We start from the raw sequence: 25000 nt of genomic DNA on the forward strand, positions 1-25000 counted from the left end.
ATGTCCCAGCCCCCCACCCCACACACCAGGCCTTGTTATCACATAGTCTACCACTACACACCCCTGTTGTTAGACACTGACAGTCCCCATTAACAACTATTCACCCTCCCAGCCTGATCGTTAGCAACTCCTCTGTCTGTCCAACTGTCTTTCTCTCGCTTTGGGCTCTATCCTATCGTTTACTCCCTACCCCACCCACCTCCCTGTTTTCTGCATATAAACTGACATTTTCCCAGCCACCATCAGTTCTGAGGAAGGGTCACCGGACCCGAAACGTTAACTCTGTTTTCTCCTCCACAGATGCTGCCAGACCTGCTGAGCTTTTCCAGCAACTTTGTTTTTGTTCCTAACGTACTGCTGGGGCTGTATAAGGCTGTGGTCTGCCTGCCTTTGGAACATTGTGAGCAGTTTTGTGCCCCATATCTAAGGAAGAATGTGCTAGCATTGGAAGGGGTCTAGAGCAGGTTTACAAGAATGGTCCTGGGGATAAAGGTCTTGTCATAGGAGGAATGGTTAAAGACTCTGAGTCTGTACTCAATGGAGTTTAGAAGGATGGGGTTGGGGAGGGAGGGGATCTGTTTGAAACTTACAGGATACTGAGAGGTTTGGAAAGAGTGGACGTGGAGAAGATGCTTCTACTAGTTAGAGAGACTAGGACCCAAGGGAACAGCCTCAGAGTGAAGGGATGACCCTTTAGAACTGAGATGAGGAGGAATTTCTTCAGCCAGAGGGTGGTTAATCTAAGGAACTCAGTGTTGCAGAGGCTGTGGGGGCCAGGTCATTGAGTGTATTTAAGACAGAGGTAGATAAGTTCTTGACTGGTAAGTAGATTAAGGGTTACAGGGAGAAAGCAGGAGAATAGGGTTGAGAAACATATCAGCCATGATTGAATGTCAGAGCAGACTCGATGGGCTGAATGGCCTAATTCTGCTTCTATGTCTCATGGCCTTAGTTGATAAATACAGCACCTTCTGTGGTATGAAGATACACTGATCAGTAAGTAATCTACATACTTGCTGACTTAAATTATCTCACTCCATGTGATACTGGGATAATATTTAGATAAAATGACTAAATCAGGGTCAATCCTTGCCATCAGGAATTTGTACTAACATATTGGCCTTTTTCAGCAGACTAGAGACAGATGATACCCAGAAAAGCAGTTTTCCCTGACTGTTGGAAAATCCAATCTCTAAAGCAGAAGATCTCTTAAGCAATAAACAACTGTGTTCTGCAAGATCTCCAGAATGTGGTGGCCTAGGAAGTGCAGTTACACATGTTAAGAAAAGAGGACTGTGTGTCAACTATAGGTCACTTTGAGTGAGAACTTGTATGTTGATGTCCTCCTCAAGGACTTCAGTGCAGCCATCAAGGCTGACCCCAGCACTATAGCAGTGAGGGAGTGGTGCATTGTCAGATGTGTTATCCTTCAGTTGAAATGATAAAGAAAGACCCTACCTATCCTCTTAGATGGGCTATTTTCAAAGAGGAGTTGTGGAATTACCCTGGTGTCCTAATTAATATTAATCCCTCAATCAACATTACAAAATCAGATAATCTGGTTGTTACCACACTTATATGGGAGTTTGTTATGTGCAAACAATCTGCCACGTTTCCTAAACTTCGAAGATGCTTCATTGGCTGTAAAGTGCTTTAGAATATCTGATGGTTGTGGAAGATGCTATATAAATGCAAATCATTCTAATTTTTAGAAGGAAATAATTCATATGAATGTACCAATTAGGAACATGAGTAGGCCATTCAGTCCCTTGAGTCTGCTCTGCCATTCAATAAGACCATTCTTAATCTGATTGTAACCTCACATCCACATTTCCACTTACCCCTGATGACTTTTCAACTCCTTGCTTGACAAGAATCTATCTCTGCTTTAAAAAATATTCAAGGACTTTGATTTCACCACCTTTTTAGGAAGAAAGTTTCAGAGTCACATGATTATCTGAGAGAAAATAATTTGCCTCATCTTGCTTTTAAATGGGTGACCCCTAATTTTTAAATGTGACCTCTAATTCTAGATTCTCCCATAAGAAGAAACATGGTCTCCACATTTAGCCTTTTAAAACCCTTCAGGAACTTATATCTTTTGATCAAATAACCCCTTACTCTTCTAAACTCCTGCAGGTGGAAGGCTAGCCTGAATAACCTTTGCTCATAAGGCAATAGGTCAATTTCAGGTAGTTCTCTAGAAAACCTTCTCTCAACTATCTCCAGGACATTTACATTCTTCCTTAATAAGGTGACAAATTCTGTGCACAATACAGTCTCACTAGTCCCCTGTATAATAGAAGCATGATCCTCCCAACTTTTGTCTTCAATTCCTCTTGTGACAAATGATAACATTTCCTAATTACTAGGTTTACTACTAAATCCTACCTTTCCTAATTACTTGCTAATATATGAGTTTTAACCTTTGTGATTCATGCACATGGACACCCAGATCCCTCTGTGATTCAGAGCTCTGCTATGTCTTACCATTTAGATAATGTTTCCTTTTTATTCTTTGAAATGGAGACTCTCACATATCATACCTTATTTGCCGATCTTGCCCCACTCACTTAACATAGAAATAGAGGACGCAGTTAAAGAATAAAGTTTCCCTTTTCAGATGGAAATGAGGAATATTTCTTTTGCTCAACAGGCCAGTATTAAATTAGAAAATTATGAGTCATAAAATATAAAATCAGACCCTCAGTCCGACTCATCCATACCACCCATGTTCCCAAACTAAACTAGTCCCATCTGCCTGCGTTTGCCCTATATCCTGACAAATCTTTCCTATTCATGTACTTATCCAAATATCTTTTAAATGTTGTAAATATACCTACATCACTATTTCCTTTGGCAGTTCTTTCCACACATTAACCACTCTCTGTGTATAAAGGTTGCCCCTCATGTTCTTTTAAAATCTTTCTCCTCTCACCTTAAAAATATGTCCACTAGTTTTGAACTCCCCACCCCAGAGAAAGACATTTGCTATTCACCTTATCAATGCCCTTCATGATTTTATAAACCTCTATAAGGTCATCCCTTAACCTCCTATGCTCCAGTGAAAAAAGTTCCAGCTTATTTTTATAACTCAAACCCTCCATCTCCTGCATTGTCCTGATAAATATCTTCTGAACCCTCTCCAGCTTAATAATATCCTTCCTATAATAGAACTGGACACAATACTCCATAAGAGGCATCGCCAACATCCTGTACAACCTGAACAAGACTTCCCAACTCCTATACTCAAAGGACTGAGCAATGAAGGCAAGTATGCCAAACATCTTCTTAACCACCCTGCTTGTGACACAAACTTCAAGGAATTATGTACCTAAACTCTCAGGCCTTTCTGTTCTACAACACTACCCAGGGCCCTACTATTAATTGTGTAAGTCCTGCCCTTGTTTGTTTTATCAAAATGCTTTACCTCGCATTTATCCAAATTAAACTCCATCTGCCACTCCTCAGCCCATTAAACCAATTGATCAAGATTTCTTTGTAATCTTAGATAACCTCCTTCACTGGCCACTATATCACCAATTTTTGTGTCATCTGTAAACTTACTAATCGTGCCTCCTATATTCTCATCCAATCATTTATATAACGACTAGCAAAAGCGGACCCAGTACCAATCCCTGTGGAACACTGCTGGTCACAGGCCTCCAGCTCAAAAAACAACCCTACACTATCACCCTCTGTCTACTATCATACAGCCAATATTCTGCGGAATTCTCTTCCTCAGAAAGCAGTGGAAGTTGGGTCATTAAATTAATCAAAATAGAATTAGATTTTTCATAGACAGGGAGACAAAGGTATTGGGGTCGGACAGAAAAGTAGAGTTGAGACCACAACCAGATCATCCATGATCTTAGTGAATGGTAGAACAGGCCTAAAGGGCCAAATGACTTTCTCCTGCTCCCACATTATATGTTTGTTTGTGCGTTCTTGCAGTTGTGACGAGGAGTTCTGAATGGTGTGCTCTCTTCTTGATGGTAGGATGAAGAATATCATTTAACAAATGCAAAAATTTCTTGAAAGAGAGGGAGATGGAAAGATTCTGGTCAAGTTTGGACCCATATCACTTAGAAATATATTCAAGGACCTAAGGCAGTAGGAAAGCTGGACATTGAGGATCATAATCTCTGGATGTATACAATCCAACAAATTTGAGATTACAGAAAGGAAGATCATGAAGATGGTCATGCAGTGAAGAGCTTGTGAAGAAAGGAACAGTTCACATTCTTAGTGCACTAGAATACTTTCTGGAATGAGTGAAGACAAAGGGACAGCCATCATGACTCAAATGAGCTTTCAAGAGGATAAACAAAACCTTCAAAAATAGAAGCTCTGAACAAAAGACTTTAGCTTTATTTCATGCTATATCTGATGTTCATTGATCCATATTGACAGTTCCTTGATCTCTGTAGTGAAACTTTATCAATCTGTCTCAGCAGTTTGTTTTAGGTGTGCATGGTGTTTCAACTTTTCATATAATTGTACATATACATTTCACTTCTCACAAAAACCTAATGATGCTGATACCACAGTTTTGCTTCACTGCACAATTTGGCAGGACTGCAGAGACTACTCGGGATTGATGTACTTTTAATTAATGTAAAAAAAACTGCTGGTAGTTGAAGTTTAATACAAGATCAGCATTCTGACGGGTTCTTTCGCAGTTTCTCAAAGATAGTTTTTACAATGTGGATCTATGTGAACAGTGGACTTTGTGTCCTGGTTCAGAATAAACTTGATTACTGAAATCTCCTTGTTTTTGAATAGGAAGCAGTTGTTGAGAATAAAATCCTCACGCTCAACTCATTCTCACTGGCTAACTGTCCACACTCTAAATCACAAGGCACTAATATCATAATCCCCAGCTCATGAGAAATGTTTAACAAAAGTAACATTTTCATTGGAAACAAAAAAACTTTTTTGATTGAACATAGCCTTTTATTTCAATGTGATTTTATTTCAGATAATGACTGCAATCTTTAGATATATGGCTGATTCCATTTTGAATGATTCTACATCTCTGTTCTATACCAGTTATTGAGATATAGCTGACTTTTTGTAAAGTTGCATTTCAAGGATGTTCATGAAATGAATACATCCCTTCTGAGGAAGGGTCACCAGACCTGAAACGTTAACTCTGTTTTTCCCTTCACAGATGCTGCTAGATCTGCTGAGCTTTTCCAGCAAGTTTGTTTTTGTTCCTGATTTACAGCATCCGCAGTTCTTTCGGTTTTTACATCCCTAACGTAACCAGTCAGTGCAGCTTCCTGATAGTTGAAACTTTAACACATAGATAGAGAGACAGAATATGGTAATTGGGACAACTGTAAAATCAATACCCAGCTTAGCTGAATTATTGCGATGATCAGGGATATCGCTCAGCTGACTGATGAGTTGTTCAAGATCATTTAGCCGAGCAATGATCTCAGTAATAAGGTTTTAGGCTTGCTCACAGAGCCCTGCTATTACTTAGCAGGGTGACGAAATGTCTGCAATCAAACACACTGGCTCAGCGAGCAAGTCTGCAACCTCATCTACAACCCAAGCTACAAATCTTCTCAAAATCTTTAGATCGCAGTAATAGTCGTGACTTTTTGAAAGAGGAGCAGAGCCCACCAGCAATGGTGAATAATAAAGTCAATAAGAATAGTGATACAAAAATAGAAACATACAAACAAAGAACAAGATTAGGTTTCTAGGCCCTTTAAGCCTAGATCATGGCTGATCTGATTTTAACCTCAACTCTACACTCCTGCATATTCCCCTGATAATCTTTCATCCCCTTGGTAATCAAGAATCTATCTACCTTTGCCCTTGAATTTTTTTAAAGATTCTGCATCCACCCTCTTTTGAGGAAGACTCACAACTTACTGAGAGAAAAAAATGTTTCCTCATCTCTGACTGATTTTTAGACTATGACCCCTGGTTCTTGATTCTTCCACAAGAGGAAGCAGCCTTTCTTCATCCAGCCAGTCAAGTCCCCTCAAGAGCTTACATGTTTCAATTAAAGCACCCCGATTCCTCTAAACTCCAGAGATACAGGCCCAGCCTGTCCACCCTTTCCTCCCAAGGTAATCCATCCATTCTCGATGATTTCAGCAGAGAGGAAATGTTGATGGATTTGATTTGACTTTTGTTGCTAAGTTGATATGTTTCAGAAGGTAATTATGGTTACAATGAGTGAACCAAGTGAGTGAAAGTTGATACCTTGTTGGCCCAGAAGGCGGAAGCTTAATGATTCAAGGGAGCTGATTTGAATAGTAATCAACAGATGTCCATGTCTTTTATCAATTGAAATCAGGACTACAAAGTATAGGAAGAAAGTTGGTGTGGTAAGATCATGTTTGTGATCTATATAGAGTGTAGTCCACAATGGGGTCAATGAACATCAACAATCTTCACAAAGTATATACACTTATATACAGGACATGGTGAGAGAGGACATCTCTGGAACCCTATGTACTTGGATCCCTGTTCCGCGTGGTCAGACATCATCATGAGAAAACTCTGTATGCACATGTTCAGTAGTTATTATGAAGATAAAGATGTATTTAACTCTTCCCTCCACACATGGAAGGGAGAAAAGCTTGACAGATGCAATCAATAAATGAGATTGGCATTACTAATGAAAGACAAGGACACATTTGAAGAAAACTGCAAATATGTAGATGAAGGAAATTAAGAGAAGTGAGGGCTAGATTATGATTTGAATTAGCCTAAAGATTGCATTGGTTTAAAATCTTCAGGTTGTGCTTTGCTACCACATCTTAGTTAAATTTAATTTAAAGGAATCTATGTAGTTTTCTGGAATTGCGTTCTTTTATTGTCAAGAGAATTATATTAATAATTCAGTTAAACCTGAATTCTACATTTCTTTTGATAATGTACACTTTCCCTTTTTAGGAAACACATTTTGTTTATATAGCATCTATTTGCATTCTCAGAATGCCTTCAAATCCAATGAATTTCCTTTTAAGTGCAGTAAATATTGTTACATAGTCAAAATAGTTAATATTGTTCACGGTTTACACAAATAGTAAATAAATCACAAATAGCAAATTGGATGAATCATCAGTTATGAATTTGTCTGTGATACAAATTTGTTATAGCATAGCAATCTAAGGAAAGGTGAGGGAAATTGCAGAATAGATTAATGGACTGGACAGATTGGTGGCAGATATTGGTGAATGCAGGGAAACATAAAATAATATATCTTTGGCAAAAGAAAGTTTACAGGAAGTACATGAATGGTGGCATTCTTAAAGTTGGAAAAGTGAAGTCTAAAGTGGAATAGTGAAGTTTCCTTCCTATAATATGCTCAGGACTGTTTAAAGGCCTTTATCATTAATAAATTGACTTAGAAGTGTAATCACTATTCCTACGTAAGCAAATACAGCAGGGAATTTGCATATATCAACATTCCACAAATAGCAAGTGAAATGGTTTCATTAATTTATGACATATGGGAATTGATGTCAAGCCAGCATTTATTGCCCACTCCTAATTACCTTTGAGACGTTAATAGTCAGCTGTCTTCTTGAACCCATGTAGCTTCTGTGTGGTGATACACTGCAGTCCTGTTAAGGAGTGACTTAAGGGTTTTAACCTGATGAAGGAATGGCAACCTGGTACCAAACTGGACTACATTGCAGATGGACGGGAATTTGCAGGTAGTGGCATTCCCATGTACCTGCTGCTCGTGACCTCCTAGGTGGTGGAGATCACTGATTTGAAAGGTGCTGGAGAAGGAATCTTGGCATGTTGCTGCATTGCACCTTATCAATGGTTACACTGCTGCCACTGAGTGCCCATGCTGGAAAAAATGAATATTTAAGATGGTGGATGTGCTAATCAGATGGGCTGCTTTGGGTTGGATGGTATTAAGCTTTTGAGTATTGTTGAAACTGTCCTTGTCCAGGAAAGTGTTTTTTTAAATTCACTCATGGAGCATGAACATCAATGGCTGGCCAGCACTTTTTGCCCATCCCTAGTTGCCCTGCAAAAGGTAGTGGTGAGCTGCCTTCTTGAACTGCTGCAGTCCACATGCAGTAAGTTGATCCACAATGGCCATTAGGGAGGGAATTCCAGGAGGACACCATCACCCTCTATCATCTTACATCCTCTTTCTCCAATCCCTTCCCCAACCCCCACCATCACTCCTGACAGGTTGCCCATTGGCAGAAAATATTTAACCCCCGACAGAAATAGGCTGTCATGAACGTATCAGTAGCAAGGGCAGGAAAGATTCAGCCTGGGATTGGAGGAGCAGCTCCTCACTGATTCTGTCCTTTTCATGTGAGTAGCTTTTCTCTGATTTTTTGCCAACCCCATCATGATTGAATTTCCCAAGTGATTTGAGAATGTCTGGGGATGAATTTACCCATCACTCCCATATATTTTGAGATCTGAGTGGAGCAGTATTCAGCAAGTGTAGTACCATTAACTGTCAACAGAGGTAATTGGACTCTCTCTTGTTGGACATGCACATTGTCTTGCACTAGGTGGGGCAAATGTTCCTTGTATAGAGGAGTATGCATTTAAAGGGAAGCTGAACAATCATATGAGGGAGAAGTGAATGTAAGGTTTTGATGTTAGATTAAGGTTAGATAAAAGAGGGAGGTTCAAGTGGAGCATAACTGCTAGCATGCTTTTTCTGTGCTGCATATCACCCATCAGCCCAAGCCTTCATGTTTTTGAACTGCTTTATTATTTGAGGAGCTCCAGACAAACCCTAAGGTTATCATTGAGAGAATCCTACTGTGAGGAACAATAGCAGCAATGGGGCTGAGATTATTGGTATCCAACAAACACAACCATCTTCCTTATTGCCAGGCATGACTCTGGCTAATAGAGAGATCTTTCACCCATTCCTTTTGATTTTGATTTTATAAGATCTTCTTACTGCCACATTGTCTTGAAATCTAGGGCAGCTACTTTCACCTGACTTTAAACATGTCGTCCTTTTGTCCATATTTGCGTCAAGGCTAAACTGAGGTTGAAGCTGAGTGGCCCTTGCAGAGCTGAAACAAAGAGTGCACCAGTGACCAGTTTATTAGTTAGTGCCATTGATAGTAATGCTTATGTTTGGTGGGACAGTATTTGGCCAGTTAATATGTCTTTAGCATTGGCCCTTGTGTAGAATGCAGAAAGATCTTGCTATTCATTTTCAAAGTGTTGTGGGATAATCTACATCTTGTGCTATCCAATACTCGTGGCCAACTGCATTTCTGACTTGTAAGAGAAAGCAACACCTGCTGTTGTTGGATATGTGTTCTCAATACCAATACTTAGAGAAATAGAAATTGCTGGGAAAATTCAGCAGGTCTGGCAGCATCTGTGGTGGGAAAGCAGAGTTATTGTTTCAAATCCAGTGAAACCCTTTCTGAGATAACAAGGTGTGGAGCTGAATGAACACAGCAGGCCAAGCAGCATCAGAGGAGCAGGAAAGCCGACGTTTCGGGCCTAGACCCCCACTTCTGACTCTCTTTTGTCTCCACTGATGCTGCCAGACTTGCTGATTCTTTCCAGCAATTTCTACTTTTGTTTCTGATTTCCGCAGTTTTTTCGCTTATCAATATTTACATGTCTATGTATCATTAGACGTTTTTGTGCATTTGCTGTAAAAAATTAGGACGGAAAGCAAAGACTTCTGTGTTTTTATTACTTTTGTTTGTGTAGACGTTTGTTTAGTACATAAACATACGAAGTACATGTAGCTATGTTGTGTGAGGTATGCATGAAACATTTTATTTTAAAATGACATTTGGCGAGTGTCACCATATCTACATCCGTGCCTGATCTGCAGTTTCTTTCCACAATACCATCTCAATGCACGTGCACGTACAATTAAAAGTAGCTGTAGAGACCAAAACTGCCGCGAGCACTGATACGAGTACGCGCAGGACGCATTCCTGTCATGTGCACACTGACTCCACCCACCAAACCGTACGCACTGACGTCACCCCGCAGTACGCACAAGCGCTGACATTGCCGGGGAGCCGGGGAGTCGAGGCGGGGCCGGGGAGGGTGACCCATGGAGCCATTAGCCGTCATTGCCGTCTCCCTGCTCCTCGGGGCGCTCATTTACTTCATTTCAGCGGCGGTGACTGGATCGCGAAGGAGCTTACCGCAGGAAGGCAGCAGCGTTGAGGGTAAGGAGCGGGTTGAGGATTGGAGAACCGAGGGAGCGAGCCGAGGCCTGAGTACAGGCCGCCGCATTGCTGCTGTCAGCGCCTCCTGCTGGCTGGCGGAGCTACCAGCGAGCTCCTTTCATGATGTGTCAGGGTCCACATAGGCATAGCCAGACTGCAGTCAATCACTCAATACAGAGCAATCTAGGACAATTATTCAAATCAGAGACAAGCACAGGCAAAACTTCATGATAGACTGGTATAGGAATCGTTGGCCCGAATTATCGATTGCTGCCAAGCTTCCTACACTTACTTTAAACAGACCTGAAATTGCTCGTCTGCTATATCCTAGAATGTTACCTCTTGAAAGAATTCATTGGCATATATATCTGACTGAATGACTGATCTGCTTCCACCTTCTCCCTCTAGAGAGAGTCTTCCATTCATTGACCACTTGCACACTAACCTCTGGATACAACCCCACGATTTTCTTGGGAAAATTCTGGTGTGATCTGATCTGTTGAATGTTTCCATCTGTTGCCTTGCCACCTCATGTTAGTGCTATGCTGAGGTGAATCAGCATGACAGGTCTGGTATGAGGGAAATAACCTGCTGTTATTTAGTCTTTTCACTTCCATCCCCAAATGATTCAGCCAATGAAGTACTTCTGATGTGTAGTCAGTATTTTTTATGTTGGTAAAGGTGGCAGACTCTTTACACAAACAAAATTGGCTTGATGGTAGGAAACAGAGGGTGGTGGTAGAGAGTTGTTTTTCGTACTGAAGTCCTACTCTAGGGATTGGTGCTGTGTCCACTGTTTGTCATTTACATAAATGATTTGGATGAGAATTTAGGAACCCTGGTTAATTTGCTGATGACACCAAAATTGTTGGTAAAATGGATGGTGAAGAAGATTATCAAAGAGTACAACAGCATCTTGATCAGTTGGGCCAGTGGGCGGATGAGTGGCAGATGGAGTTTAATTTCGATAAATGTGAGGCGTTGAGTTTTGGTAAGACAAACCATGACAGGACTTACACAGTTAAATAGTTCCTTGGACATGGTGACACACGTAGACAGGGTGGTGAAGAAAACATTTGGCATGCATGCCATCATTGGTCAGGGCTTTGAGTATTGGAGTTGGCACGTCATGTTGCAGCTGTACCGGACATTGCTGAGGCCAGTTTTGGAGTACTGAATGTAGTTCTAGTCACCCAGCTAAAGGAAGGATGTTATTAAATTGGGAAGGGTACAGAAAAGATTTACGAGGATGTTACCAGGACTGGACGGTTTGAGTTATTCGGATAGACTGGCAGTTTTTTTCCCTGGAGCATCGGAGTTTGAGGGATGACCATCGAGGTTTATAAAATCATGAGAGGCATAGATGAGATGAATAGCAAAGGTCTCTTCCCTAGGGTAGGGGAGTTCAAAACTACAGGGCAAAGGTTTAAGGTGAGAGGGGGAAGATTTAAAAGGGACCTGCGGGGCAACTTTTTCACACAGGGGATGGTACAGATATGGACTGAATTGCCAAAGGAAGTGGTAGATGCAGGTACAGTTAGAACATTTAAAACACATTTAGACACTTACATGATTAGGAAAGGTTTAGTGTTATGGGCCAAACGCAGGAAATGGGACTAGTTTAGTTTGGGAAACATGGTCGGCGTGGATGTGTTGCACTGAAAAGTGTGTTTCTGTGCTGTATGACTCTGACTCTGTAACTTTCCACAAACAGGAAGGAGAGAATAGAGAATTCAACAGTAATTAATGAAGAAGATCATTTGGCTGATGTTAATGAATACATTTGGCAGAATCCTCCTAATTTATCGAGTACGATTTAATGCAACTTGCCCTGTTTTCTCCCCCACCTTCATCTGATTGCTTATAGTTAGTTACCACATAATATTTCTGGGATTTTCATCTCCGCTGTTCTGCTAGGACGTATTCATTAATTTTGTTTTAAAAGATAATTTCTTTTATTTTTAATACTGCTGATTCAAGACTAAATACTATTTAGAATGCAAGGAGAACTGACAATAAGTTTCCAGAGTGCAGGGTATCTTTGACACACACCTGAAAACAGAGACTGTACCTCAGCTTAAACAATTCATCTGTAAGGTGGCAGCTCGCAAAATGTAGCATTGCCTCTACTGTGTAGAATTATTGGCCTCGCTGTGCGCTCAAGTATTGGAATTCAGCTTGAGCCCATGACCTCTGACTTTGAGCACAGTTTACAACAAAGGCCATCATAGACTGAGCCTCCATCACAGTCCACCCGATATTGTTTCTTCCTCTGGAGAAATGTTCCTAACTCTTCCGCATCATTTCAACCAAATAAGGTAGTGGAAGCAAAAGCATTTATCTGGACATATGTATGCTTGTATATGGTTTAATGTTATATTAACCAATCTTATTTCCTGTGTCACAATTTTGATTGAATTTTATATCAACAGTTAACATGGTAACTGCTTTATTAAAACCTTGTAATAGGAATCTATACATAAGTAGCTGTCTGTTATGATGTGATTGCATACTGCGTTTTTTTTAAGAGGTTGCAGCATCACTTGGAGCAATTAACAGTAGGCATTGACCAGTATTACACACCAGAATTCTATGCAGTTTATCCGCTGATGTTAATTATCAGGTATCCAGCAGTTCTAGGTAAATCGGTTTAGCAGATTAATTCCTGGGACGATGGGATTATTTTGTGAAGAGGAATTGAGGAAACTGTCTGCATTTCTTAGAGTTTCAAAAAGGTCATCTCTTTGAAATTTGCAAAATTTTAGCAGGGCGTGATGAGATGATTCCCTTGGCTGGTGAGTCTAGAACCAGGGGAATCTAAAGCTTGACAGAGCTGGGTGGGGAATGGATGCAATACTGAATTTAGCTCACTGGTGATGTGTCTCTAGTGGGTGGACACAGATGTTACAGCACTTGATGGTGTTGAGAATAATCCATATTTAGCTGCACAATTTTATGACGTTTTAAGGGTTCTCTCAGGCACTAAATTTGGTATATTGTGTTACCTAGAAGTGTGCATCTATCTCTTGTCTGCTGTTCTGTGCATGTCCCTATCTCTTACTTTGTGTCTGTTTTAGCAATTTGAATATTTGCATTTTGTTTGTATGCTCAGAACCAACAGTCAATCTTTAATCCATTGAACACCTTTTGGTGTTCTTAAAAAAGGGAACAAGAGAATGAGAAATCCAAATGAGTGCCAGCTTTATCATGTGTTAAACTAATATTTATGGTGATTGTTTCATTTATAGAGAATATGATGTATTTATCCTTGAGCCAATATTTTCTATAGAAATCTCGCTTCAGTACTTAATCACATAAATTGGCTAAAGTCAGTTACAGGCCTTTGTCCATGCTTCCTTTTTTAAAAAATTTAATTCAGATTCCACCATCTGCCACGGCAGGTTTCGAACCTGGGTCTACAGAACATTATCTGGACTCCGGAACAATGGTCCAGCGATAATTCTACTAAGCCTCCCTCTGATTGAAACCCAGTTGAACACCTTTTGGTTACAGATAGATATTTAGTTTACTTGTTATAAAATATCAGTGAACTGAAGCCATCTGTTCTTTTATTCAGAGGACAGTAAAGTCAGTAATGGAGTGAGTGACAGAAACACAGCATCAAAAAAGCAAAAGCTACAGCGTCCACGTAAAGAAAAATTGCAGCAACACGTGTTTTCCCATCCATTGCTGGCCACTTCTTTAAAGGTAAGGAACTACAAAGGTATATCATAAATCAGTCACCACACTACATACTTCAGTAGCCATGTTAGTAATAAGAATTGCACTTGAGATGGGGAGAAACAGGTAAAATCTTAGTTCACATCTGTAGATCAGCAACAACTCGCACTTGTATGGTGTCTTTCATGTGGAGAACAAAACATCCCATACCTATCCAGAGGAGCAATTTAAAAAAAAATTTTTCTGGACTTCACATTTATGTGGCTGAAATGTTTTCAGGACTGTACACCACACGTAGCAACTAATACAAAAGCAAAATCTGTAGCTGCTGGAAATCTGAAATTTAGACAGAAAATGCTGGAAATACTCAGCAGGTCAGGCACCATCTATGGAGAGAGAAACTGAGCTAAATTTTCAGATTGTGGTGATTTTCATGTCTGAGGCAAAATAGAAGTGAAATAGGTTTTGAGCAAGTGGAAAGGAGGGGAGTGTGGAAGAACGAAATGGAAGGTCAATGATTGGGTGGAGGACAGCATACAAAAATCAAAGGGACAGGTAAGGGATATAAGAAATAACTATGTATTGTAAAGAAACAGATGAGTGTGAATGTCAGCTATCTGATTTGAAATGAAGGAATGAAGAAAAAAAGTTGGACACTGAAGCAGCAAATAATTCCAAAAAGAATATCTCTGTTCAGTTTGCCAAGCATGACCTCCGAGATTTCCATCATTTGTCGTTTTATTTCTTCACTTTGTTTCCATTCTGATTCTTTCTGTCCTTTGTCTGCTATAATGTTCCTATGAAGCTTGAGTAACAAAACCTTATCTTTTGAGTTGGCTTGCTGCAGCTTTCTAGATTCTGCGTTGGGTTAGATCATAACTTCTGCCTCTATATTTTTGTTTCATTTTTGTTCATTAACATTAGGTTTATTCTGTTTCCACAAGTACTGTCTGACCTGCTGAGTATTTTTGGCATTTTCTGTAGCAACCAGTACTGTGCAGGATGTTGTCTTCATGCAATTGTCATATGTCTTAGTTTGAAAAATGAATAATCTATGTCCACCATTTCTCAGAATTGCTGTTTGAAGAGCCAACCATTGGGAAGCTTTATCTAACACTTGGACACAATTCTGGTGTGGCTGTGATAAAATCACTCAATTTTATAAGGGTAGACTGTTCTTCGAGTTCTTTCCAGTCTGACGTTAAAGTGCCCTGAGAGTTACTCCCATTCTAATCTCTGAAGTTTGCCAGCCCAGTGAGCTTGTTCTGAGTCGGTCACTGGCAGGCATTGGTCGCATGTTAATAATCGAGCAGGGAAAAATAATAAGTGCTAGGTTGATACATTCTTTCCCACCTGGTCAATTTTGAGTGCTAGCTGTTTGAGATGTTCCCATCTGGCTGGTGGAATACAGTTTTGCACCCTGTCGAGTTAACAATGAACTTGAGTTTGCAAAATTTCTCCCTCGGCAATGCTGGCCCTCTAGTTCCTCTCTGTCGTGTCACTGATCCTGCATATGTGGGCCAGTGACTATCTGATATTGAATCTGGAACTTCAAACTAACAGCTTTTAGAGATACTGGAGGCAATTTTCAATGTTGACCCAGGATAAATTCCTGTTAGCACTATATATTTTTAACTATGCTGGAGGAGCATGAAGAGCTCCGTTGTGGTATTGGTCATGCATTTTATACTTCAAAGTTGTTGCACATTTAGGTTTATTGTAAATATCTTGGTTTCAGTTTCTATCATAAGCAATCTAGGCATCTTACTTTTATGGGAGTTGACTCACACTGCTCTCTCTCTGTCTCTCTATCTGTTTGCATGATCGTGTAACCCAGGGTGTGACAATAATAGCCCCTTGTGATCTGGACATGGTATTCGTGTGATTCGCATGTGTACTTCTTCAAATTATCCGAAGGTGAAGCATATGAACACTTGGTGCTACACAAAATATGAGCTGCTTTATTTCACAGTAAGATGAACATGCAGAACGCCACTTACTTCAATCTGTATAGTTTATCTTTGCAGAATAACTTAAATTAAAGCATGTTGTACTACCCACATCAGTAAGTCATCCTGCTTGACTCAAAAAATAAATCTTTGAGCTATCCTTTAGCATTTGTAACTCATCAAAAGCTCTCTAATAATCCTGACCGCCTCTTGGCTTTCTGGTTTTCAAATCTGACTGTTTTAGTCTATTTCTGTTGCACTCCTGCTGCTTACAGTTATTTTTTTAAGGAAGGAAGATCTGTTAGATCTCCTAAATGTCCAGCACCAGCTACTCCCAAAACAATAGGCACGAGTTTTTATTGAGCAGAAACTAGCATGTAGCAATCCAGTAGGCACAAGATTTTTACTGAGCAGAAACAGCATGTAGCAATCCAGGAAACACCATTAAAGTTGGTCTTTTAGCTACTTAATTGTTTCTCGTTCCCAGATCTTTTGTTAAAGTTATACAATGAATTTAAAGCACATTTGGAATCACACATTTTTGAAACCCTTTCCATGCAACAAAGAATGGTCAAAAGATCCTGAAGTATATATGAGAAATGTATTCTCAGTGATTGTGTTTTGATTGAATTGTTATTTTGCTTTGAAGAGTCACAGTGGGAATGTCAGCTGCCTGGATTTCAGTAGCAATGGAAAGTACTTGGCTTCGTGTGCTGATGACCGCACAGTGCGAATTTGGAGTACGAAAGATTTTCTTGGGCATGAGCATCGTTGTGTCCGCTCTAATGTCGAGCTTGATCATGCCACACATGTGTGCTTCAGCCCTGACTCCAGGTAAAATGTGATTTAACCATAGAACAGAAGCAAATCATTTTTATCAAATAGAAGGAGGCCATATGGCCTGTCATGAATGTGGCTATCTGAAAGAACCGCTCACCTATTACCACTTCCCTGCCTGCTCCCAATAACCCTGCTCACTCTTCCTTGTCAGATAATAATTCAATTTCCTGTTGAATCCCCCAATTGAACCTACCACATTCTCAGGCAGTACTTACCAGATCCTAACCCTTCTGCACAAAAATAAAACTTTCCCTTCTGTTGGCTTTGCTTTCTTTGCCAATTACCTTGTTCTTGATCCTTTAGGAACAGTTCTTCCCTACCTACTTTGTCCAGGCATTTATTGATTTTGAGTACCTTGATTAAATCTCTCAGCCCTCTTTTCTTCAAGGAGCATGCTCCCAATGTTTTAACTCATGTTCCTCACCTGGAAACTATTTTCATAAACCATTTCTGCAATGTTTCTAATGCCTTCACATCCTTCCTAAAGTGTGGTATCCAGAACTGAATCCAGTGCTCCTTTTAAGGCTGAGCCAGTGTTTTGTACTTGCTTTTGTACTCTATTCTGCTATGAATAAAGCCTCTATTCTTTGTTAACCGCGCTCTCAACCTATCTTGCCACCCTCAATGATTTTTTTTTATATAGAATCCCTACAGTGTGGAAGTACATATACATCTACTACCCTTTATCCTGCATCCCCATTAGATCGTATCACTTTGTAAAATTGTTTCTTCTTGTTCTTTCTACTGAAATGAATCATTCTGCACTCTGTTATGATCCCAGTTGCTGGTAATTTTGGACAAGTCAAGAATGAAACCTTGTTTGATAGGTCATATCTTTAATTTTTGCAGTTGGTTACATGGTAGTTCATTATGATACATTCACACAAGGCTGTAGATGTTCTTTAACAATGCACACGTTTAGCACACAAAAGACAGAAAAACAATGACAATAACAATCAAAACTATACACAACTAGAAAGATCTTAACATGAATAGCAAAACAAAGTTTCAACTTGTTCTTCAATACTATCCTTTTACAGATACATTTCTGAAAAAAAATCACTCCTATTTCAACTGTTTAAACGTTTAATTTCCTGACTGTGTGCTGTTTCTACTCCTTGTATTGCTGGTTTGATTTGATTTATTATTGTCACATATAGTAGGTACAGTGAAAAGTTTTGTTTTCGTGCAGTACAGGCAGATCATACTGTACAAACTGCATTAGAGTAATAGAACAGAGCAAAGAATACAATGTTCCGGCTGCAGAGGAGGTGCACAGAAAGCAAGATTAACATGAAATTTAAAATTTGAGAGGGCCATTCAGAAGTCTTAATAGTGGGGAAGAAGCTGTTTTTGAATCTGGTCGTACGTGTATGCAAATTTTTATATTTTCTCCCTGACGGAAGAGGGTGGAAGAGAGTATAACTGGGGTGGGAGGGGTCCTTGATTATGTTGGTTGCTTTCCTGAAGCAGTGGGAAGTATAAATGGAGTCAATGGATGGAAGTCTGGTTTGCGTGATGGACTTGGCTGCTTTCATAATTCTCTAGTTTCTTGTGGTCTTGGGAAGAGCAGTTGCCATACCATGCTGTGATGCATCCAGATAGAATGCTTTCTATGGTGCACTTATGAAAATTGGTAAGAGTCCTTGAGGACAAGTCGAATTTCCTAAGCTTCATGAGGAAGAAGAGATGTTGTAGTGCTTTCTTGACCACTGTGTCAACATGGGTGGACCATGACAGATTGTTGGTGATCATCACTCCCAGGAACTTGATGCTCTCGACCATATCCACCTCCGAACCATTGAAGCAGGCACGGGTGGCCCTTCATTTCACTTCCTGAAGTCACTGTTGGTTCCTCCACTTTGCTGACATTGATGGAGAGATTTTTGTATTTTCACCATGCTCTAAGCGCTCAATCTCTTTCCTGTATTCTGTCTCTTTGTTGATTGAGATCCACCTTACAGTAGTGGTGTCATTAGCAAACTCGTAAAATGGAGTTGGAGCAGAATTTGGCAGTGACGAGTTTATAAGGAGTATAGTAAGGAGCTGAGTACGCAGCCTTCTGGGGCACTGGTGTTGAGGATTATGGTGGAGGAGATGTTGCCAATTCTTACTGATTGACATTTATGGCTCTGGAAGTTGAGGATCCGGTTACAGAGTGGGGAGACGAGACATAGGTCTCGGAGTTTAGAGATGTGTTTGCTTGGAATTATGGTGTTGAAGGTAGAATTGTATTCTCCTTGCACTGCTAAGATAGTTTTACATTTCCTTTCCAAGTCCATGGGCATGAACCTTTTGCAGTTTTGATGGCTGAACTTTGAGTTCTAACAACTTCAAGACTTCTATCCAAGCTTTCTTGACTTAGAAGCTCCATAAGCTTAAGCACTTTGGCTAAGGTGACTACTTACCCTGAACTAAAAGCTTGATTTTTCCATCTAGGAGAAGCTGTATTATCTTTTGAATCGAGCTCCTGAACTCAGAAGCCAGAAGTACTGGATTCCTGTAAACACAGCAGTATAAACATTCCATTCATTAACACTACAGGAGTTCTGCCAGGCACTTGACCACAGTCACATACATTCTAGGAATTGATGCACTTAAGTATCAGTTTACCAAATGATGATCTGGCCATTTAAAAAATATGAACAACATGGAACTGACCCAAATATATCTGCTTCTATACTAAAATCAATATCCTCATTGATGATGATATATTTATTACATACCCTTCATTATATGCATTAAATTTTATTTGCCATGATCTCTTCACTTCACCAATTTGACTTTGTCCTTTTGAAACTCTTCACTGTCCTTCTCACAGTTCACAACACAGGTTTTGAATTATCTGCAGATTTTGAAACTGTACCTACTACACTAGAGACCAGATTGTAACAGTATTTTAGTAAGAGCATATGTCCTAACTCTGACCCCTTGGGAGCTCCACTATAAATCTCCCTTCAGTCTGAAAAGCAACCTCTAGCTCCGACTGTTTCCTGTCATTTAGCCAATTTCACATCCGTGTTGCTTGCTGCTGTCCCTTTTATTCCAGAAGCTCTAACTTAGAAAGCTATTGCGTGATACATTTCCAAATACTTTATGGAAGCCCATGTTGCATGCATACTATATCAGCAGAATTATCCTCATCACCCTTCTCTTATACCTGATCAAAAGGTGAAGCATGTAATTTAAATAATTTTGCCCTTTTCTAAAAAAAAGTTTGTGCTGGCTTTCCTTAATTAACTGCATTTGTCTGGATAACTTAATTTTGTCCTGAATTAGAGGTCCTCGAAGCCTTGCTACCAGTTACACTGACAATTGGCTTCCAGTTGCTGGGCTTATCTTTATTCTCTTATTTGAACAAGGGTGTATAACATCTCTATAATAATAGTGATATAATTCTGAAGCGTGCAATCTCATGACTGAAACCTGGAGCTTGCGCTGCTGCAGCTGTTACACATCTCATATGGTTATGGCGCATTGATGGCATCCCTACCGCTGGACTGGGAGGCCTGGATTCAAGTCCCACCTGCTTCAGAGATGTGTAAAAACATCTCTGGAACAGGTTGCTTAGGAAAAATGGGTTAAGTTTTTAAAAAAAAAAGGATACTGGAAGCATCTCGGAGTACCCACATGGCGCAGTATGTGCACTCGATAGAACTTAGCTGGGCTGTCGTTCATCTGTTATATTAAAAGTTATTGCTTAAAAAAGCTACTTCTCTTCTGACATCACTAAAATATAGGGAAGATAGATTACATGTTTTACTTGACCTTTATTACTTTAAAACTGAAAATTTCAATTTCCCCGTTTATCGTACTAACTCCCTAACTTTGGAAAAAGGAAAATGAAGCTACAGTATTCACCCACCAATCATGTTCATGAGTTGTTAGAATTTTGGTTACTGCTAATTTTTCAATGGTTCGTTGACATGGCATTTATCATTTTTATGTTATGGAAAGAAAATTATTTTGTTGTCCTGAGCATAGCAAGTAGAAACTCACTTGTCAATTATCTAGGATTGAATTGCCGATTTGTTGAAATTGGAAATAAACATAATTTGTCAGTTTACAGGTGGTTGCTCATTACTCTGACACCAGGTTGTCTGAACCTTCAGATGCCATTGCTTTGCACCACTCCTGAATCTTGGTCCTTGAGTTGCTAGCAGTGTATTAATGTGATTTTCTTTTTAATTCTGTCATAACAGAGCTTTCATTACATGGCTGGCAAATGAAGAAGCTATCCGTATTTTTAAAATGATCAAAAAGGACGATGGTACGTTCACGTTCACTGCTGCACCTGAAGACTTCCCGAAGAAGCACAAAGCTCCAATTGTGAACATTGGAATTGCAGAAACAGGTGAGGTCCAATGACACTGGTCAGGGTTCATCCACTGTCTGCGGTTTGCTTCACTGTTTTGAGAGGTCATCCAGTGTTTGATTCACTCATTTTCGTCAGAGATGGGAGGCTTTGACTCAGAATCTGGTACTGTTCATATATATTTGTTTGGGAGCATTTTCCTTCTAATGGAAAAGCCAGCCTGCCTGTTTGACATCCATAGTTGTGGTTTATTCAGTCAGTCGGGAGATATTGAACAGTAAAGGAATTAAGGGTTATGGTGAGTGGGCGGGTAAGTGGAACTGAGTCTCAAAAAGATCAGCTATGATCTTATTAAATGGCTGGGCAGGCTCAAGGGGCCAGATGGCCTACTCTGCTCCTAGTTCTTATGTTCTTGTATCATAACTCTCAAACCAAAGGTATGAGATGGTTATCAGATAAGGAGATAAGTTACTGAACTGTTTCATGACTTGTAGATTGAGAATGCAACACAGCTAAATTGTTAACACTTTATCTATCTATTGTCTCAAAATTCCTTCCTTTACTTGCATGCATTATGCCTTTCTAAGCAAAGCATTTCGAGTAATTTTCTTCGAAAATCCTTTGTGTTAAAATGGTCAGAAATTCTTGAGTTGTGACTATGATTTAGGATGACTTGCCATACTCCCCTTGCCATAGTGTTTAAAGGGGTATTGTCTGTATCTTCTGATGGCCTGATTGAAATTGTAGATATTCTGCATTAAAAAAATACAGATGCTAACCCATGTCACTTGGTGAGACTTGGATTTTGCATGTGTATTATTTTAAAAGTATGGTTACGTGTCAAAGATGTAGTGAGACTTGTCCTTTGTTGCAAAATAACTATAAATATAATGTGAAATATACTAACTACCTCTATTTTAATCTTAATTATAGGAAAATTCATTATGTCTGCATCCAATGACACAACCATTTTGATTTGGGACTTGAAAGGAGAGGTTCTGGCTACAATTAACACTAACCAGATGAACAATGCATACGCCACAGTCTCTCCTTGTGGAAGGTTGGTGTCATTCACTTTGGTATTAAGTAACCAAAACCCAGTAGTGATACCATTCAGACTGGTTGTGATGGTACAGCGAAGGCCAGCACAACAAGATCCATTGGGACTGACCAATTGCCACTTTGCCACCAGTGTCCCAGCCAGTGATTGAGCTGTAACTTTACATGTTGTTAAACTTTACCACCTGGCTTCTAAAAACATTATTTGATGATGTGTGCTTCATTTCCATTTCTGCAGATTTGTGGCTTCGTGTGGCTTTACACCAGATGTGAAAGTTTGGGAAGTGTGTTTCACCAAATCGGGCACGTTCCGGGAAGTGGTGAGGGCCTTTGACCTAAAGGGTCATTCAGCTGGCATTTACTCATTTGCTTTCTCCAATGACTCCAGGAGGTGAGACCCTGTTGTATGACTTTGTCTCATACACAATTGGAAGTAGGAGTTACTATTTACAAAGCATCCACCTCACAGCTCTCCAGATTTCAGTGGTTTTAGTTCTATATGCTTACATCTTTCAATCAATCATATTGAGAACAAGGTATAACATTGCAGGGACCAAGAAAGACAGAATTCACAGAGAAAGAAAATGACCCTCGAGATCACTTTCTTAGTGTAATGTTTTTGAGAACTGTAGAACTTATACAATTTGTGATGCTGCAATTGAGCTTCAAGAACCCCATGGCATCCCAGCCAGTAGGCCAACTCGATGAAAATACTGGACTATTTGAGGGAAATTTCAGAGAAATTCTTGTCTGATTCCCATGAGGTGATCATAAGAGGAGACCAATGAGTCATTAGCTGTGAATTACAGTTATATATAAGTAACAGTCTTGCTTCCTATCAGCTGCAATATTAGTTACACTTCAAAACCAGCTGTCTCTTGAATTCCTGCAACAAAACCGTGCTCACTAGAGTAGCTGGTAAATTATCCCTCTGTAAGTATACCACTTTCTGACAGCTGTACTGGGTATGTATGATACAACTTGTATGCATTTTCCTTGGTATATCTTAACCAACCTAATTCAAACAGTTTATTTGAATGAACAGCATCTGCTTCCTTTATTAAGTTAAAGGTCTCTATAGTTTTCTAAAGTAAAGGGAGTAAGCTGTCTGTGCTGGAAAAGCTCAGCAGGTCTGGCAGCATCTGTGAACGAGAAAACAGAATTACCGTTTTGGGTCCAGTGACCCTTCTTCAGAACTATGCTGTTCTGTCATGGGCATCCCTAACAGAGTCAGATTGCCATTGTCTTTTCACGTTGAAGCTTCTAACATTTGCCCTTACGCTTGGATCTTATGCAAGCTTGTAGGTAGTTCTTCCAATGCTACTGTCCAAATAATTAAGGTAGTGAAGAGCAGTGACCCCGTGACTGCTTCCTCGGAGATTCCACTAGTTATCAGTCAAGACACAAACCTACTGTCAACAATAACAACGTTCTGTCTATAGATTTTCTATCTATCCCAAAATTTGCTGACCACTTGCACAGCATAATGTCTTTATTGTGACATTGTGTGGCACCTTTTCAAAACTTTGGAAAATAGAAGCGTATAATTCCAACTGAAGTACCTACATCCACCAGCCTAAGACATTCATCAAAACAATTCTACAGCTTGATAAGATGTGGCCACTTTACCAGAATTCATATCGAGAATCTCTAACAATCCCTGTTCAATCATAATTCCCTCACAGAGCATCTCTAATGATCGTTGTAGGAACTTTCCAGTAAACAAAGCTAATAGTTATGTAATTTTCAGTTTTTATTTTGTCCTCCTTATATATATTGGTACCCATAGTTGAATATTGATATTGTGCCTAGACAATTCTTGAGCAATTATTTTTTGAAACAGACCAAGTAAATTAGGTAACGGTCCTTAGACTATGGTTCTCTTTGCTTTGGATAAGAGAGTCAGAGATCACAAAAAGACCAGACCCAGCAAGTGGAAGGATGAAAAAGTGATTTTTGTTGCACCAGGTGATTATCTTTCCTTAGTTCATATATTCTGTAATGCCAGGATAGTCATTAATCTCTGGAAAGCGGGTGGCTTCTGTATTTAATTGACTGCCCTATTTGCTGCTTGCATTTAGAGCAATATTGACAGAAGTTTTGTGAGCAGCTTTCCAATAGGTTTATTGTTTGAATGAATGAGCATGATAAAAGGGAAGTATAAAGGTAGCATGTTTTTACTGGTGAGTTGTTAACTGGCTGGTTGGAATAAATCATTACATAAAGGGTTCAAAATGACTCACTAATATAAGTTATTAATGATTACATAGAAGTTTTTGAAGTTACAGAATTTAGTTTTTACTGGATTGTAATTTTTTTTATATAAAAGAGAAATTACAGATATTGAAACATTTTCTAATTTGTTTCCCCGACAGAATGGCAACAATTTCTAAGGATGGAACCTGGAAGCTTTGGGACACTGATGTTGAGTACAAACAGCAGCAGGACCCCTATTTGCTGTACACGGTGAAGTGTGAAGCCTCTGATCCCTGCCGAATCGCGCTTTCTCCTGATGCCAGGGTGGTGGCTATCTCCAGTGGCTTCAACATTACAGTGCACAATACCAAGACGGGCAAACAGGAGGAAGAGTTTTTAAATGTGCATGGGGAGGAGATTACTGGCTTGGCATTTGACATCAACAGTAGATTTTTAGTTTCATGTGGTGATCGTGCAATTCGGGTCTTCCACAATGTGGTGGGCTACCGTGCAGTTATTGAAGAGATGGAAGGCAGGCTGAAGAAAGCAACAAATGAAGCAATGCGAGAAAGATTACAACAACAAATTGATGATGCTCAGAAAGCATTAGAGGCAGTGTATACGAGGAAAGAGTAAAACCACAGCAAACTAGCATTGCTTTTGGGTTTGTGTTTCTGGACCTCCTCTGTAAACTCTGAGGAAAGTTTGAGATTTCACTTTAACTGTGCACTGTTTGTACACAAAATAAATATGATAGCCCATGCATTTAGGTTCCGGCCACCACTAAAAGT

General features: G+C 39.7%; 1 protein-coding gene across 2 annotated transcripts; it reads left to right on the forward strand.

Annotated features, from left to right (window-relative positions):
* The first annotated feature begins 9994 nt into the window (after window positions 1-9994).
* On the forward strand, window positions 9995-25000 carry tbl2 (transducin beta like 2). Of its 2 annotated transcripts, none has more exons than XM_020518790.2 (7): window positions 9995-10169; window positions 13747-13877; window positions 16449-16633; window positions 20842-20993; window positions 21888-22014; window positions 22252-22404; window positions 24389-25000. In XM_020518790.2, the coding sequence occupies exons 1-7, from the start codon at window positions 10052-10054 to the stop codon at window positions 24843-24845; spliced, it is 1323 nt and encodes a 440-aa protein (XP_020374379.1). In that variant the 5' UTR covers window positions 9995-10051; the 3' UTR covers window positions 24846-25000. The 2 variants fall into 2 exon arrangements, with proteins under 2 accessions (XP_020374379.1, XP_048468482.1); XM_048612525.1 differs by lacking the exon at window positions 9995-10169 and adding an exon at window positions 15688-15767 and having other exon boundaries at window positions 13765-13877.

Source organism: Rhincodon typus, chromosome 26 (assembly GCF_021869965.1).
Source record: "Rhincodon typus isolate 14 chromosome 26, sRhiTyp1.1, whole genome shotgun sequence".
In the NCBI taxonomy this organism is placed as follows: Eukaryota; Metazoa; Chordata; class Chondrichthyes; order Orectolobiformes; family Rhincodontidae; genus Rhincodon; species Rhincodon typus.

Excerpts from the sequence above, each read along its gene's own strand:
- tbl2 (XM_020518790.2), top strand. The coding sequence starts at position 10,052 with ATGGAGCCATTAGCCGTCATTGCCGTCTCCCTGCTCCTCGGGGCGCTC. Across the intron at positions 13,878-16,448 it reads TGCTGGCCACTTCTTTAAAG|AGTCACAGTGGGAATGTCAG; the intron begins GTAAGGAACTAC and ends TTTGCTTTGAAG. Across the intron at positions 22,015-22,251 it reads ACAGTCTCTCCTTGTGGAAG|ATTTGTGGCTTCGTGTGGCT; the intron begins GTTGGTGTCATT and ends CCATTTCTGCAG.